At 34.2% G+C, this 18,846-nt stretch overlaps 1 protein-coding gene across 1 annotated transcript in view; it reads left to right on the forward strand.

The window, feature by feature from the left end:
- Positions 1–18,846, forward strand: part of LOC113517356 (titin-like) — a 103,739-nt gene that overhangs the window by 76,502 nt on the left and 8,391 nt on the right. The window contains exons 8-12 of the mRNA XM_052901566.1: positions 6,897–7,035; positions 11,129–11,340; positions 13,891–14,057; positions 15,172–15,408; positions 16,106–16,282. Of these exons, the coding sequence (XP_052757526.1) occupies positions 6,897–7,035; positions 11,129–11,340; positions 13,891–14,057; positions 15,172–15,408; positions 16,106–16,282 (932 nt within the window). The remainder of the gene's footprint in view (positions 1–6,896; positions 7,036–11,128; positions 11,341–13,890; positions 14,058–15,171; positions 15,409–16,105; positions 16,283–18,846) is intronic.

The raw sequence follows: 18,846 nt of genomic DNA on the forward strand, positions 1-18,846 counted from the left end.
ACGACCGGTATCGAGGATTTCTTGAAGTGTTTACTACACCATAAACCTGTAAGAGTTTAGTTTATTTATAAATACTACACTATTTTGCCATAATGACCCTTTAGTTAATGTAGATTTTACAGGTCGCTTGTTCGTTACATCATGATAGAAACATGCAACGTGCATGCATATATTGTTTCACATCCCGGAACTGTAAATTTTATAACTAGGTCGTTCCTCATGTTTCATGTACATTGCACTTGTTAAGGTGACTTTAGACCAAACTAAGTGAATCTTCGTTTCTTAGCTTTTCTAATTTTGTTATATATATTGAATGCTTGTGCTTATGACTGCGTGATCAGAATAAAAAGTAGTCCATGATCTTCTTCATTTGGAAATACTATACGTATGCCAATTCCATTACAACTGAGTTCTTAAAGCGCCAAGAGATTACAATAAACAAATTTTATTTTCATGTCGATTATATTAGTAAAGATTGTTCTGAATCCTATAAAGTTATTTTAACTTATTTGCTAAAAGATATCGTAAAACTGAAAAAAAGCGCAGTTTGCAACTGGAATCAATGGGATGCTACACGACGAGTCAAATGGACCTTCCAATTAAGTGCTGCACCTATAGGTGGTAGTTGCTAAGAGCGTTAATTAGAAGGATTCCCTGGCGCACAGCATCGTATAACTCTTCCAAGCGATGTTCGCCCGTTCGCAAACCAATTACCGGCCTACTGATGAACGTTGAGCGTGCACGAAAGTTCCCACTCAATTTTATTACGCTTCGCTGTGCACACTAATAATTAGAGAAGTTTATATATAAAATACCTATTCGTTAAAGGTATAGTTTAAACGCCACATAATATGCCTATGTAATAAAAAGTATTAACATTATAGAATCTCTCATAGCGCCGGATAATCCTGCTTAAGCAAGGCTCAGACGGCCTTAATGTTTTCGCTACAATGAGTTTGTGAAATTTAAATCTTTCTATGGAATAAGTTTAATAGAATGTTTAAATTGCTATGCTTTTTGTAAATTATTTATCAAATTTTGTATTTTTATATATTACATTTATTTGTTTACCAAGAGCTTTTAGGACTATATCAATTTCGTTGTTTGTTGTCTCGACTCGCCGACTTTGCTGATGTCAGAGATGTGTGGAAGTTGAACCGAGAGCCTGCTTTAAGTAGTCCCTTTAAGTTTGTTTTCTTACGGTAATGCGTCTGTAAATATCTGTCTCCCCTTGCCACTTTATGCTCGAGAGACTAATTTGCGTTCATATAATTAACACTATGATAGTCAAGTGTTGATTTAAACAATGACAGCAGAATAATATTGATGAGCGATAGTTGTTTATTGTAATAAAATGGAAATGCACTTAAAACGTTGGAAAATTTGGATCTTTAGACTTCATTCTCAGCATTGTGTTCGATACGGGTTTTTTTTTATACAACTTAGAATGGCAAACAAGCTGACGGCCCACCTGATTAAAAATTGGTAACAGTCGCCTATAGACAGGAGCAGTACCAGGGACATAACAGAGTGTACTGTTTCGCCCATGATACCCCCCATGTGTTGCCATTCCTGAGGACTCAGGTGTTATTCCTGTGTACCCTGTAAATTCACGCCATATCCCACCCTTCAAACCGAAACATAGCCATGCAAACACAATTGCTTCACGGTAGAAACACGAATGGGACAGAGGTACCCAAGTAAACGACTTTTGTACAAAGTCTCCCTCTGGTAAAGTTCCCGCTTTCACAGTGTACGCACCTAACGTTCCATTATACGCCCTAATGTAATTTCATATTTGATTTACATACGATGGATCATGCGAGTAGCATAATACATATTACACGTTAATGTGGGTATGAAAATATGCTGTGCAGAGATGAAGAGGTTGTAAAGTTTTAAATTATAAATTTAAATATATGAAGAGAGAAACCTGAAATGAAATGAACGGGACTGTGTAAAAATTACATGGTCATTGTTTGTATTCATTAGATAAAAGGTATCCTTTTCTGCGCTATTGATATTTTTGCCATGGTACAAGTGAATGTTGATAGATGAAGTTGGCCCATCACGACAAATTTGCTAGGAATTGATCACTATGGTTTGCAGAGGGGACCTCGCTGAGGTTGCCCAGACATGATATATTGTTGATAATGAGGCAGCTAGTCCCCATAAATACAACCTTTATGGGCGTGTCTTTTTGACCATCGTGAATATTGAGATGACCTAAGAAAAGCATGGAAGAGAAAAATATGTTATATAGTACATAGGACAAGGGCAGGAATGTATTGGATATCAAATAGATACAACATTAGTTAATTGCCATTTATTAATTGAGTTATTTTACTTAATCGTTTACTGAGATTATTAAGTAATATATATTCAGTAAATGTAATTTAGATTTGTAATAATATGTGCACAGATTATGATAGGCACAGTTTCGCAAGTTTAATTACAGTTTGCATAAACCTAATGACAACTTTGTGTAAAAACGATATTTGTAAATGTAATTAAATATAATCTAAATTAACATTATTGCATCTATATTAGCTATCTATCGATTAAATTTTGCTGTACTCAAACAGCGTTCATGTATCTCTTCATAAGAACTTTGTAACAATTTTATATTATGTATTTATATAGTATGTATTTTATATAATGCATTAAAATAAATAAATAAATAAATAATTCGAGTATAAGTATTAAAATTTTGTAAAGTATCAAACAAGCTAGATGTACGTACTGGAAACTGAAATTTAATATTATTCTCTTTTGTGTGAAAGCAACCATAAACCGTTTGCACAGTGGAAGTAAAGAGGGGGGCTACATTTCAGAAACTAGCAGACGTAAGCCTTCCAAATGTAATAATAGTATAGATATTATAATTTAGATAATGTTATTTGTGACTGCACAACCAAAATTTTACGATTTTATTCTTGTAATACAATGTATGCAAATTTTAATAAGTCTATGATTCGCATGATTCCTTGTACACTTACTATTCTATTTTTCTTCACATTTTGTTATTTATAACAATTGGAAATACCATTAGGAACTTCAGAAAACATTTTAAATGTTTCATTGTTGTTAATATTGGAGCCTAACATATTATATCTAAAAATATATAATACTTGATTCATGAAATTTAAAGTTAAATTATAGCAAATTGAACATTAATTACTGGCATTAGTTTGAAAATTTTATAATTTTGGACATAAATGTGCTCTCTACTTCTTTTTAATTAGCAAAAATAGAAAATTTTGTATGTAACTAATAAACATTAGGTAACTCAAAACGGTATCAATTTTATTTATCAGCTTTTATTCCAAACCAAATTATTTGCTGTAACTAATTCATTCGATACATTACATTTAAATTTTAGTTAGCGTAATTATTATCAAATTGTTCGCACTGAATATTTGAAAGCACTTATATCTGTTATGTTTATCTAGTTATTTTTATTAAAGCCTACGAAAGGCAGGCGAACATGCAATTATTGTAATTTGAACGAATGGTGTTGATCTCTGAGCGATTTAGAGCGGACGTGCGGCCCGGGAAATTGCACTTGATCCGTCGCTGTATTATGTAGTCTGCTCTCTGATTCCATTTCCCACTGTAATCTCGTGTCTACTGTATAATGGACATAGATACCAAGAACATAGGTACCTAGTTTCATACTAAACTTTAGTTTAAACCTTTAGTTGCATATTTATTATGCAACTGACTAACAGTAAATCTAATCTAAAACGTTCGGAGTGTTCTCTCATTTTTCCACAGTGTGTATTCTTACACTTGCCAAATTTAAAGCGATATTACCCAGTACTTACAGAAAAAGCTCCTGATGTGTAAGATATACATCTACTTCTATTTGTAAGAGTGCAAAAAAATACGGTGCATGAGTGATGTATACTTACATCACTCAGGCACCGTTTTTTTAATATGCGAGGATTTTATTTTAAGTAATAAGCCACAACCTGTAGACACTTAAAGATGTTTGATATAATATATGGAATATCCAATTTAGAAATTAATTTCATTACAATCAGCAGTTATGAGTCAGGCAATGTTGTTTGTCTTTATGGGTAACTGTTTCACCACCTAACTAGGTATCTAAGGTATGAACTCACGACAGGGCTACGTTTGTTGTTATCAAAGACAGCAGGTGCATCGGGGCCATCGAGGTTTAGTATGCGCGGACAGACCGTGATCCGTTTTTGCAGCGGGCAGCCGGGAACAATGGCCGACGGCGCATTCCATGCGCACCGTTAGCCGGCGGCAATAATCGTAGCGATGATCACCCGACGGCCGCCGCCGCGCTGCCCGCTGAATGGTCGCACGCGGCCGCTTGGCCAAGATGAGATGTTGCGCTGCAATCATGTGAAATTACAATGAGTCTGATCATGATCATATCCAGTCTCCAAAGAATCATAAAACGGCAATTGTATTTTACTGTGTATCCATTAGTAAAATAATTTATTCTATCACGTTTCATGTCAGTCTGGTTCAATTTTTATATATTTCATGTTGTTCTAGCTTATTATTCACAAAATTTTAAAAATTTAGGTAGAAGATTGGAACTTTTTATTTTTTCTGATTGTGCTCGTAACTTTAGTTGTTATGCTAATAATTCTAAGTTTGAAATCATTGACTTAGTAAACGTTACTACGTTTAAAATCGACAATTTCACATTTAAAATATTAGTAAGCGCTTTATTCATAAAAACGTCAAATTTCTCATAAACCTATTTTAGTTATTGAAGTGTTTTGTCTTTTTTGCACTTAATTCTTAATTTAAAAGACAGTGGCACACCCCTTCTATAGATAAACAAGGTCTGTAAGAGGTTTTAGTTTTTTTTTAGTAAATGTTTAAGATTATATTATTAACACAGTAATTGAATTCATATTTATAACAACGTGAAAATAAGAGGTATAAACGGGACTTAATGTAATTAACATATATTTAACTAATTATAATAAGTAATAACCATAACAACTACCAGTCGTTCGCTTAATTTTAAATGTTGTAATACATGTTGTAAACTATATTTGAAAATCTCGGTGGAGTTCTCAACAACTATGTCTAATTAACGTTGATCGTTAAGATCTGCGACACGATAATCCGTTTCTCTCTTATTTATTCTCGAAATAATGTGTAGCGCTTTCTAAATATTTTAAGTGTGTGTGTGTTATCAATGAAGTTTTTATCCAATTTTATTTTATTGAACTTAGTATGGATAATTTGTAATATAAAAATAAATATGTTAATAATCAAGTTTACGGTGGTTAAGTCAATATAATCGAAATACGAAAAGTTTTCTGAGGAAATATCAGTTACATTTATGTATTTGCTGATTTGGACTCTAAAAATTTTACCCAATACAGTTAGTTCTCTTGTTCTACATAAAGACTTGACCCCAAATTGTGCTGGGTTTAAGGGTTGGAAGAAGAAGATAGTTATCTTGCAGCTAAGAGTTAAAATATCCACGTTTGCTTCAACGTACGTACTATAAAAAAGTATATATTTTAATTCACTAATAGTTCGTAATTAATAAAATAATTAATTCGTAAAAAATCGCACTTCTTGATCATGTCATCGTCAAACGTAAACGTTAACGATACATAATGATCATTATTAAATGATCATTATGTATCGTTAACGTTTACTTTGTGTTAACTGTAAAAGTAATATGCCTATATAAAAAATCAAATTTCTAAATGGACACAAATTTATTTATTCGTTTTTCCTGACAAAAGGTTATTAATTTTAGTAAACTAAGTCTGAAAAGGAGATTTAAGTTAATTTTAACTACAGTACTAATATAGTACTACTTTCGGCTAGCATTAACTTGAAAATATTAGTTTCGTTTAAAGCTATCTTTACTATTCTTGTTACAATCATAAATAAAATAAAATAAAAATTGAGATCATCGAATAAGAGCATACGGTGCTCTATTGGCTGTGAGCCAGACCAAACAGGGTAAAAAGCAAGGGCGGCGACACGCGACGCGCCGTCCGACTGCGCCCCGAAATAGCGAGTAAAGTCAAGGCGTGTACGCTATAGATCAGAGTGCCGGGCGCCGGCTCGTTACTCTGTCGGACGAGGTAGGCGCTGCTGTCATAATATTGATATACACATGCCCATAACATCAGTACTTTTTCAGACATTACCTAGACTAACCCGTAATATAATTGAGTATAGTCACACCCAAACAAGGCGTGCCAACCTGACACGAAACGAAAGCGCTAACCACCTTATTTATGGGTTAATTCATCGTGTCAAATAAGGTGATATATTCACGCGACAGTCAAATATTTTCGATTAGCTGTTGGTTGGAATTGTAACACGTTTGGCGCTCCCCTTAGTATGTCAGCGGCTACAATTAGTCTCGTGTAAATTTAACCCCTATAAATTAATCCATAAATGTCGTCGAGGGAAAGTATAGCGAATTTAGGTTGTCTGAAGGTCACTTAAATTGCATATTTATTTAGCAACACGTACATGAAGTTATTTTTATTATACTCAAGTTACGTATACGGTATACGGAGCACAATAGCGGTGCGCTGAGTGCTGACTCATTCAAATGGTTACCGATGAGTCTGAGACACTACAAGGACATCCTCGCATACAGCCTGTCGTTGTAGCAAATCGAAACACAAACATCGTTACTCCATATCCGTCGACACTGTTCACCATTGTGCTGCAACAAATTGCACACATAATAGACTTCGCAACACTCCACCTTTGTGCTAGATGACACACTGATATTTTAAGGATAATAATAATAGCGTTGAGAAATTGTTGGGTGTCTTGGGCTATCTGCTGGAAATAATTATAGGCGACGATGTGAAACGATGTTTTCATTTCTATTAAACAGTTGGTATTTGTTTGTTACGTAGATGACTTGAAGGCGGTTACGCGGCGTCTGATCGTGCAGGCTAAGCGGCAGGGTTCCGCCGATAATATTTCAATAATCGTGGTGTTCCTGAAGGACCCGCGTGACATCGCCGCCGACAACTGCCCGCCCATGGAGCTTGGGTGAGTATATTTATCTTCGAACCTACGAAACTACTTTTGTTTCTAAACTAATGCTTGTAATATTCCCTATACTACCGAATACTTAGGTGATTCCTTATTAGTAAATTAATAAATTATATAAATAAATATATAATATAAATTAGTAAATTAGTAGTATATGTGTCATATAAATATATAATGATAGCACAGAAATTGTAGTTATAATATAATAAATAAATTCTATTTATAATATTATATTTATTATATATATAATAATAAATAAATTGTAGTAATAATATATAATAGTAAGAAATTGTCTATAATATATGAACATATCAAGTATTGCTTTTTTTTCCTTTATTCAATTATGCATTGTCTTCTTATTTCTCGGTTTGCCGAATGGTTCACTAGTAGAGAACACCGTCTGGTGTTAAGTCTGCCAAATGTACATAGAATTTTACTGTGCATTAAAGTTTAAATAAATAATATATAAATATACCTATTCACTGGGTCCTACAGTCTATTTCCATAGAACTTAATGAAAATATTTTTTTCAAATTGTAACAAAAACGAGAAAGCCATTATATGCCACCCCTTCCTTTTCCGTGAGTGTCGTAAGAGACGACTAAGAGAGCTTATAATGGAGAGATGGGCAGCAGCGTCTCTCTTAAAACATCTGTCAAAGCCTGACTGCGGTTGCCAACTCGCCTGCCAAGCGTGGCAACTACTGTCAAAACTCCCTTTATGGGGAAGGCTTATGTTCAGCAGTGGACAGTTACCGGCTGAAATAATTAATTAAAACTGTCTTATGATCTGGTCAATTATTCTCTTTTTTTTTTTAATTTTCTTATGTTTATTGAAATGGATGTTTTCCACTTATATAGTGGTAAACAGGTTATAGCTTAATTACTATGTTAATATAATACATCTAACACTGAATGTTCTGTAACAACAAAATTAATAACATCAGCGAAGATTATAACAAGACGATCAATGTTTTTATACTGATGTAATAATACAAGGCGAGAACACTTCGAGGTCGTGAGAATTAATTAGAACATGGTATTCACTGTGGCCATAGAGTAGATAGATTCTTTTGAAAAGTCTTTCGCTGACTGAGTTTTGTTCGTTCATCAGTAATTATTATAATCATTCAAAATTTGGTTAATTTAATATTCGATGTATAGAGATGTAATATATCTTTTATGTTTTGTAATCTTGTAATGGAATTAGAAATTGGGTATAGTTTGGAGTTTGTTTCAAAAACCTCTATAAGTTCTTTATTGTCTGCTGTGTAAACTATATTGTATTTTGTTGCGTTCAGTAGTCAATATCGTACATTTAAATCATCAGGAAAATGTCTTCCAGCAATGTATTGTCAAAACAGGTAAACATTAATACTTTAATAGGAATTAAATTGCGTAAATTTGTAAATGTATATAAATAATATTTATGACTGATTGTAAAACATGAGTGTTTTATCGGTATTACGTGATCGTTGTGTTTATTCGGCGATTGTGGTGTGGTGGATGGATATATCGTTGCAATTTATACACACACAAACATATATTTTACTTACTCAGCAGTAATAAAACTGTAAAATTCTTAGAAATTTGAGTTATATTATTTATTAGAAAATTTTATTTTAATCTATTGTACAAAGTCATCAGCTTGAACACCTCAGTTCTAAGCTGCTCTATTTGTACGTCTGCGTTGCGGTAGATACAGTAGTGCAATTATTAGCTACGTATCAATGAACAATTTATTTATCTAATGAGACATGATCGCTTACCATCAGGTGGGCTGTGTGCTTGTTTTTCTATCTCAGCGGTATAAATAATAAACGACGTCTTACTCCTCAGTAAGAGCAATGAAAATAGTGGAGTACTAATGGAAAGGGGTAATTTTCTTCTTTGATGTAAACAGAACCATGGTCTTGATAGAATTCATTACGTGAGGACAACTTAGACGACAATTTCTATTAAATAAATAGTTTAAAGTGTTATAAAAATGATACAGAGTATACGATAGTATTTTGTTTCTATGCTCATTAGCATAAATAATAAGATAGACCGTACGATCCGCAATGGGTTGGGAAAAGGTAAAGTTAGGCTCAAGTCTTATTATTATTAAGAAGGTTACATAAATGGCGGTTGGATATAAGGCCGGGTGATGAATCTAAATGACTCATCTTATGGGTTAATACGTAATATCTTGGGTGGTGATTCATCACACATATCACCTCTCTGTCTCCTTAGACAGGTTATCTGCAAGTTAAGCAGGAATATATTGCATTACATTATGGTATACCGTGGCACATCGTCATCATCTCATGAAATTACAGTTGATGTTTTTACACATATTCGTATAGTGATATGAATAAGTGGAAAAAGAGCTTAGAATACCGCAATTACAACCGAACATAGTTGGTTATGTCAAACCTATCGATGGTATTCGTTGAAATCAGTATGGAAATGTTATTTGTACTTTTTAAAAAATCAACATTCTAAATATAAATTAAAATTTTGTCTATTGAATGTTAACTATGACTATATAATTAGTTTGTTACATACTGACTTTTACCAGAGGGAGACTTTTTAAAAAAGTCGATTGCTGGGGTACCTCTGCCCCATTCGTGTTTCTACTGTAAAGTGTTTCGGTTTGAAGGGTGGGATATGGCGTGAATTTACAGGGTACAGAGGTATAACATCTGAGTCCTCAGGAATGGCAACGCATGGGGGTATCATGGGCGTAATAGTATACTCTGTTATATCCATGGTACTGTTCATGTCTATAGGCGACGGTTACCACTTTCCATGAGGTGGGCCGTCAGCTTGTTTGCCATTCTAAGTTGTATAAAAAAAAAACTCGTATAAAATATACCAGCAAGTATGCAAATATTTTTAGGTTGGTCGATATTCGAATAGGTGCTGAGTTACTTCCAACGAAGTAAGCCATGTCTGAATCTGAGAATCATAAATTTGTTTATTATAATATCCTATTTATTATATATACATAATGTGGAGTTCTATAAGAGTGGCCTATGTTTGACAATGGACAATTGTTAATGACTTTGGTATCGATCTTAGTGTAATGTAATATAATAATATACTTAATAACCATAAATAACTTTAGTACGCTGAAACGAAATCGTATAATAGTATTTCTGTTCTACGATTTAAATTAATAGGTATTACAAAACACATTTGTTATGTACAAATGGTACGAGTAGACAGCCTTTGCTTATGACTCATAATTTGGGTTCCACTCTAGTTTGAGAGAAGAATCTACAACCGGTTCTCTCTATATTGTAATCAACAAAATCGCCGTGAATACTAAATTGCCTTGTTCAGCCTATTACACTCGACCTTGGCGGCTGTCATATCCTATACATTAGACGATAAGGAAAGGCTTATTCATGCCATAATAATGATAATAAGTGTCACATAATCACATCAATTCGGGATACAGCATGTTATTAAGAACAGAGTCCACAAATATTTGTGGCATAACGCAAATTCCTAGGGTCGATCGGGAATCGAATACTAATTATGTTATTCATAATTTAATTTTTTTTTAATAGTTTGTTTATATATTTTTTCCAAGCGATTTTAAAAAGAAGGAGATTCTCAAATCAGTTGTATTCATGTTTGGTACCCTCATAATTCCGTTAGTTATAAACTGATTTGGAAAAAATTTTATCAAAAAGGATAGTTTTACAGATTGGTCCCTTAGAAATTTTATCAAAACCGGTACGGTAGTTTAATTTTGTAATAAAAATTACTGATTTTGGCTCAATTGAATTCGGTTTTATTTTGTAGAACACAAATCTTATTATTGTGTGATGAAAATACATGGTAATCTCACCGAAGCTATCGATTTATATTTGCGGGGTGCCAGTGAGGAACGATAGCTAAAGATAGTGTATGAACAAAATAATATGTTGTTTGAAAAGAGTGACAGTAGAATATCTAGGTCGCTTTGTCTCGACTGAAATTGCTTTCCGAAGATCCAGTTCTTGAAGTTTGATAGCATGCTTCTAGTATATAATTGTCTAGGCTGTACGTTGTCTATCAATGTTAGAATGTTATTACATAAATGAAAATATGTGCAGGCTGGACAACGCACTGGCGAACCCGCCTCCGTTCGCCATGGAGGCGGAGGCGTGCAAGAGGCAGTTGGAGTCGAGCGCCGCCGAGAGCGTGGACAACGACAACTCGGACAGTGACAGCGAGGACCTCGGCCCGGAGACGGCGGTCGACGTGGACGACATCGACGCCGACAGGAACCACGAGCCGGCACCGCCGACACCGCCCGCACACGCAGGTCAGTGGTAAACTATATCTCTGGTGAACATATACATTATCGAATATCGAAAGAATATTATTGAAACATTACTTTTATCTATACAGAACAGATGAGAATACTCTACTCTGTTTGTAAACGTAGCTATAAATAGACATTAATCCGTGATTAAAATAGAAAATAATCCTGATTCTGTCTTCACTTGGATTGCCTTTTTAAGCGATGTCGAGCTCTTCTCGAGTAGGGAAACCTATTGTCAATGTTGTCTGATATTATTGCAGGTTTCTATATTTGAATCCAGAACTGGTTTTGATAATCATTTTTAAATCGATAGAGGTTATTTTCGTATTGATTTCATAATAATTTTGTCACCACTGAAGTAGCTACTTTTTGTAGAGCAATATTCTACTAAGTAGTTAAGTTTTATTTTAAAGTAAAATTGGAAGTCTACAATAATTAGACGTCAATTTGAAGAAGTAAATATTTATAGATATTAAAAAGTTATCATAAGTAATTAACTTAATAGTTTAATATTATCAGTATTTAAAACTAATGGTATTGATCAGCGATTGCGCCAGTAGGTATATATCGTTGTATTTGACCGAATTTAAAGAAGACAAAAAAGTCTTGTACTTACGTATAAACATTCAGTTTACTATTTACTCATAATAATTAATTTTAATTTTAAAAATTTATTGCACGATCGATCGGTTTTTCATCTTGAAATATTGTCATAAATATGGAGTTGTCTATTCAAATATTATTTTACACAAAGCAAATATTGTAACAAAATTAGTAGCCATGGGTTATGTATGTATATACTGCGAGTTACTCTTTTTAATAAAAAAAAAAAAAAAAAAACGTATAAATTAGTTCAGGATAAATTTGTTTTTTTTTTTTGGTGGGTGAAAATGGTGTGGTAGCCCCGCCTGCGCTAACGGGATACGCTGGCGTAGCACCAGTGAAGGGTGATAGATGAGAATGAAAACAGGCCAATTAGTCCATCATGATGAATTCATCAGGAATTAACCATGATAGTTTCCAGGGGGAATCGCGAGGTCGACCTGGTTGGGTATATTGCTAGCAATGGGATTCTCAGTCTCCATTACTAACAATCCCTTTCCCCCGAAATTTGTCATTTGGACTTGTAATTTAAATGATGGTATAGGTAGGTATACATTACCTACCCTTAATCGTTAGTAGGAAGTTAATATGCAAGAGATATAATAATCTTGATTGATATGAGATTTTATTCTAAACGGTACACGCGTATTGGCATTAAAGTGTACTACATTTCAATGAGAGCAAAAGAAAAAGCAAGAATTGTGCAGTATAATCACGTCACGCATTATTGATTGTTACATTCACTCATACACATGGCGCGCGACAGCTATCTAGGTGGTAACTGGTACAATAATTAACTAGGATTGTATGCAGATTATTGCATATGATGATCAGATCATCAGATATGTACCAATCGGTAGGTATCTCTGGAGTGGCGTGTGTGTGAGATTTGACTTGTGTGTGGGGTGGTGACTGCTCCGGACCAGCTGCGAATGGTGTTGCCATAATATAATATATTTACAATACCCATAAATATAGGAAATCTTATCAACAATATTATATACAGTTATTTAGTTTGTTTTTTTTATTATTATTTTACTCGCTGTTTGTCTAAATATGAAAGTCTTAAACAATTTTATATATAATAGATAGAAATTAATTCAATTAATAAGTCATTTGTTTATTCGTTTCACAGATAAAAACCGATTTCAGTCTTTACGAAAGTAGTATACAAAAAAAAATATATCAATAAGGATTATTTGGAAAGTTTATGGTATCCCTATGTGAGTTCGCGCCGTGTCTCCCCGCCTCGCAGTTGGTTCGCGCCCTCACCTCCCGTCCCGACCCGTCCCACTCGCAGTCGCTCATTGAACGCTCGTCGGATCTGTGCTGCTCTATTCAATCGCTCTGCTATTGTAACCCGGCCTTTTGTCTACATTTTTACGGCTCGAATATTACGCCAGTGGTGAAGATAGTAATCTGTGCAGTGAAATTACCGTTTACGGTATGTGAGTTTTAGCGAATGTTGTTGATTAATTTCACATTCCTCATAGTTTGTGAAAGGTTATTTCTGTGTTGATTCATGCGGAGTGGTGTTCTGGAAATAGATCGGTTCGCCCGAAAGCTCATCCCTTCGTTGACGTGATTCCCGCAATATCCACTGACAATGCCGTGAAACTCCACTTCTGGTTTCTCCCTTAATTTCATTTCGGGCGTGTCTTCATAGGCCGTTCTCGAAATGGCGTCCGCAAATGTCCCGCGAGTTTGAATTTGCGACCGGTAAATAACGTCACTAATTTCTCACTAGACATTGTTTAAATTTATATTACTTTGATGAATAATAGGGTATCAATGTATTTTGTTCGTTAATCGAACCAGTGAGTTGTCGTACAAGGGTGTGTCACCTGTTGATACATTGGATTGCGAGGGGTAAAGCTGCGTAACAGCCAGGTGTTCAGTTACATTGTTTCGTGCTATAATTGTAGTGTAAATATTTGTGGTGTACAGTGGAGGAGGGCCACGTCGACGGCGCACTGGTGGATAATGTAGCTGAGAGCGGCGAAGAGTCAGAAGACGAGTGGAACTACTACAAAGGCGAAGGTGATCGCGAGGAGCAGAATCCTAGCGAAGAACCGGACGAGCCGCCGCGCTCAGAAACACCCTGCCAAGATAATGTAAGTGTCTCAATGTTATGATTATCATGTAGCAGACTATATGGATTGTTCTTGCAGTTCTAAAAATGCTTACACAGAACACTATTATTCAGCTGACCTTCATTTGTGAATAGTATGATTCATTGTGTTGCAAGTGTTGTGTATGGAAATGTTAGATATTTAATACCTACTTAAGAAAGCCTGTTTGTATTTAAATCTAACTAAAAGTACTTTCTTTACATTCTAATGTTTTTTTTTTATATAATACAAAATTTCGTTCTGATTAGGTACTATTTACATTTTGGGGTTATAAATACAAAATATAGAAAAGTTATTCCTATATACTATGTAAAATAATGGCCCCGATTCTGAACAACGATGTTAACATTAGGTATAGCTACTTTGAATATGCCATCTTTGTTAATATAATTTATAAGTCACTAAAAATAATAATTTTTTGGGTAGATATATTATTATTGTCAAAGGTTATTAATTTCTGATAAATGCAGTTGGATTAACTTATATTAAGCGGTTTTTATTATTATAATCCATATCCAAATGCTGTAATTTTGTTTGATTTACTGAAGTATTTTGTAATTATAATAATGAGGTAATTTGTGACAGTTAATCCACAAAAACAAACAACAGTTTCTAGTGCTGTAGGTACCTACATGGAAAACAATAAGTGGATGTTGTACACAAATTAAATGTATCTAAATAATATAAGATTTATTTTCTAATTATTATATCTATATTTTAAGGAGGTGAATATAACCTAAAAGTTTTTTTTTTATGGAATATTTCATATATTTTATTAATACAATATAAAGTAATTTGAAACATATAAAAGTACTTTATACTGTGTGCAAATTTTTATACTTTCTATAGTCTTGTGTTTGGCTTATAGTTTGATGTATTAATTTCATCATAATCAGTCTAGCCCTTTTTACATGTAATCTTAACATGCAAATAGATAAACAGAAAAACTTCTTAAACTCACTTTCTGTCATCTTTCACAATATAATATTTAATGTACACTTATGAACAACTCTGATTTAATTTTATTATAATGTAAAAATCATTGTATGGTAAAAAGTGTATTATTTTAACTTAAGTTCATCTATTATGATTGCAGTCCGCTTGGGAAACCAGCTCAGTAGATATGAATAGCTCCCCGCTGAACCCAGATGCTCCGGTCTTTATCCCTGGCTCGGTGGCGGGTGGAGATGTGCTGCTAGCGGAGTCTCCACGCAAGCCGGTGCCCATGGATGATATTGAGTTGCCGGATGTCGCACAGTTTGAGACTGAAGCAGTTGTGAGACCTGCAGAACTATTAGACTTGGATAACTGTGATCAACTTAATGGCCATCATGTGAGTATTTTTTGTAATCTTAGAATATATAAATATACCATGTCACAAGGTTCTTTCATGTTAATTTTAGTAAATGTGCATTTATTGCTCCAATCTATTGACCCGGTAGGTGGCAGTATGAGGTAAAAGAATATTTGCTGTGTTAGCTAGTATTAAGATAAAAATTTCTATAATTGTTCATTTATTTATTTTTATTATTTGGACATAGCCAGTGGTTTTCCTTTTACAGTTATCTTTCTTGTTTGGATTTCATGATATCCTTTGAACACTATAGTGCTCACCATCTATACTATCTCGGGAAGGACTACTTTTTATAAGTTATTTTTGCTTTTGATAACTTATTTCTTAATCAAGATTTTTTTAATGGGTGATAATGCAATAGTGACCCCGCCTGCGCTATCGGTATATGCTGGCGAGGCATCAGTGATAGATGATGGATGAGGATGAAAGCAGGTCAGTTAGCCCATCGTGAAGAATTCCACGAGAATTAACCACGATGGTTTCCAGGGGGAACCACGTGGAGGTCGACCTGATTAGTAACATTGCTAGCATTGGGGCTGTTGGACCCTATCGCTAACAATCCCATTCCCCCCCCGAATTTAGTAGGTTAGGTAGGTAACTGCGGAATCTTGAATCTTTTAGATGTTTGTATTGTAATTAACAATGTAATAAATAATATTTATAACTTTATTTACAGAATGTGTCAATAAATGAAACTGGTATAGAAAATTTCAATGGCAATGATAAATGCAACATGGACAGTTTGGGCTTTGGATTCAGTGTAGGCAAGGAGCCTGATAAGGTCACCGATACAGATTTAATACAAGATTTCGAAAGAATACAGAAGGACACTACTGACTTCTGCAATGTACAGGTTAGTAGTTATGTTTATTTATTGTTTAATTAATAATTGTTATATGAACTCTTTGCTGACCCTTTATACAAAAAAAGAAAAATAATGTTTTTATCTGACACTTTCGATTGTGACGTTCTTGTACAAAATTAATAAACACATTCAAGATCAAGATTCGACTTTATTTTTGTTCATTTGGTCCTTCGATAGCCGCATAATTTAGTAAATAAATATAGTGCAGTACTAAACGCATAAATATTCACAACTTCAGTGTACAATACTTTTTTCACATATATATATCGGACTTTGTTGTTTGCATATCACAATGACAGAAAATATTAGTTCACGTATTACAATGTTGTTGGACAATTCAAATAAAATTGTGAAATTACTAACTAACACGAAGAAGTGCGTTCGAGCTAAGATTACAAGAGGATATTTGGATGCACGTTTAGAGATGTTATGTGAGTACTGGTCATCATATAATAAACAATATGAGTATATTACAACTACATATTCAGAGTCGAATTTTAAATCATGTAATCTCGATCTAGAGGAAAATTATAACTCTACTGAAGAGGCTTACTTAGATCTCAAGACCTGGATAAAAGATTGGTTATATGAACATGAAACAAAATCAATTCAAACTGATGATAATAACACCATCACCATCGCATCATCTTCACACTCGAGACCACATCTTCCTCCGATACCCCTTCCAGTATTTTCTGGTGATTATAATGATTGGATTAGCTACCGAGATTTATATATTTCATTAATACATAACAATAACAGTTTATCTAAAATTGAAAAGCATCATTATCTTAAATCTAGTTTAACTGGGGTAGCAGCAGAATTATTAAAGAATTTTACACTTACCGAAGCTAATTATCTCGATGCATGGAAAAAGCTGGAAGAAAGATACGACAACAAGAGGATTATTGTCAACAACATACTGAATCGCTTATTAAGTCAAAAGAAGTTAGCTGGCGAATCAACTAAAGGTCTCAAAGAATTATTAGACACTACTAGTCAATGTCTTGACTCGTTGAAAAATCTCAACATATGTATTTCTAACTGGGATGCTATTTTAGTATATGTCATTGTCGGAAAGTTAGACTCCGAATCACATAAACTTTGGGAGCAGTCTCTTGGTAATTCTACTGAGATTCCTACTTATGCCGATTTAGCTTCTTTCTTGGAGAATAGATTCAGAATACTAGAAATGATTAGTTCAACTCAAGTTAAAGAATTGTCAAAGAAGATATACACACCACAAAAATTTACATCTGTCAAAACTTACGTTACTGAAGTAAATAGTACTTGCACATATTGTTCACAGAACCATTACATTTGTCATTGTAAGAAATTTACTACACTTACCGTATCAGAACGTCAACATTTTATAAAAACGAACAACATCTGCTTCAACTGTTTGATTAAGGGTCATTCTGTGAAACAATGTCGGCAAAGCACAACCTGTAAGAAATGCGGACGACGTCATCACACTTTGCTGCATTTAACAACTCTTAACAAACCAGAGATTACAACTGAGAGAAATGAGTCAGTACAGAGTCCCTCTACGTCTTGTCATACTGCTAACACGAAACCTGAAACAAATAATAAACAAATTATTTTACCTACTGCTCAAATTAAAGTAAAGGCAAACAATGGCTCTACTTACGTTCTCAGGGCACTTGTAGACCAGGGCTCTCAGGCTTCTTTTGTTACTGAAGCAGCTGTACAACTGTTGAATCTTGATCGCACACCTGTAATTGGTAAAGTCACTGGAATATCCAACTCACAAGAAGTTACTACTAACTCTATGGTAACACTCACAATTCATTGTAAAAACCCATCACTTTCACGTATTGAAGTTAACGCTTATGTACTTAGAAAACTGACTTCAATACTACCATCTCGAGAATTTCCACAAGGTACTTGGCCTTCATCAATGCAATTAGATCTAGCTGATCCTGATTTTCACAAGCCGAGTCCTATAGATGTTTTATTGGGTGCCGACGTGCATGCTCACATAATTCTCGATGGAATACATAAACACAACACTCTCGTTGCTCTTAACTCTCGCCTGGGTTGGTTGCTGTCTGGAAGCGTTTCACAAACTGATACACAAGTACACAATGTGACTGTAGCTCATACTAAATTGGAGGTGAATCAGTTACTTAGGCAGTTTTGGGAGATCGAAGAGCACGTTCCTCACAAAAAGCCTATGTCTACATCAGAAGTACAATGTGAGAAACACTATAATGATACTTACGCACGTAACGATGATGGTCGATACATAGATTGCTTGCCATTTAAAGAGTTTCTTTCCACAAGTCTTGGTGATTCACAAACCTTGGCTATTAATGATCTGCAACAGATGGATGAGAGATTTTTACACAAACCTGAATTTAGAAGTCAATATAGTAACTTTATGGATGAATACCTGTCACACGAACATATGGAGATGATTCCTGAAAATGAACTTAATACTAATAATAAAAATATATACTACTTACCTCAGCATGCTGTCCTTAGGCCATCGAGCTTGAGTACAAAGTTGCACGTAGTCTTCGATGGTA

This window comes from Galleria mellonella, unplaced genomic scaffold (genome assembly GCF_026898425.1).
Source record: "Galleria mellonella isolate WM207_F2 unplaced genomic scaffold, CSIRO_AGI_GalMel_v1 utg78, whole genome shotgun sequence".
Lineage (NCBI taxonomy): Eukaryota > Metazoa > Arthropoda > Insecta > Lepidoptera > Pyralidae > Galleria > Galleria mellonella.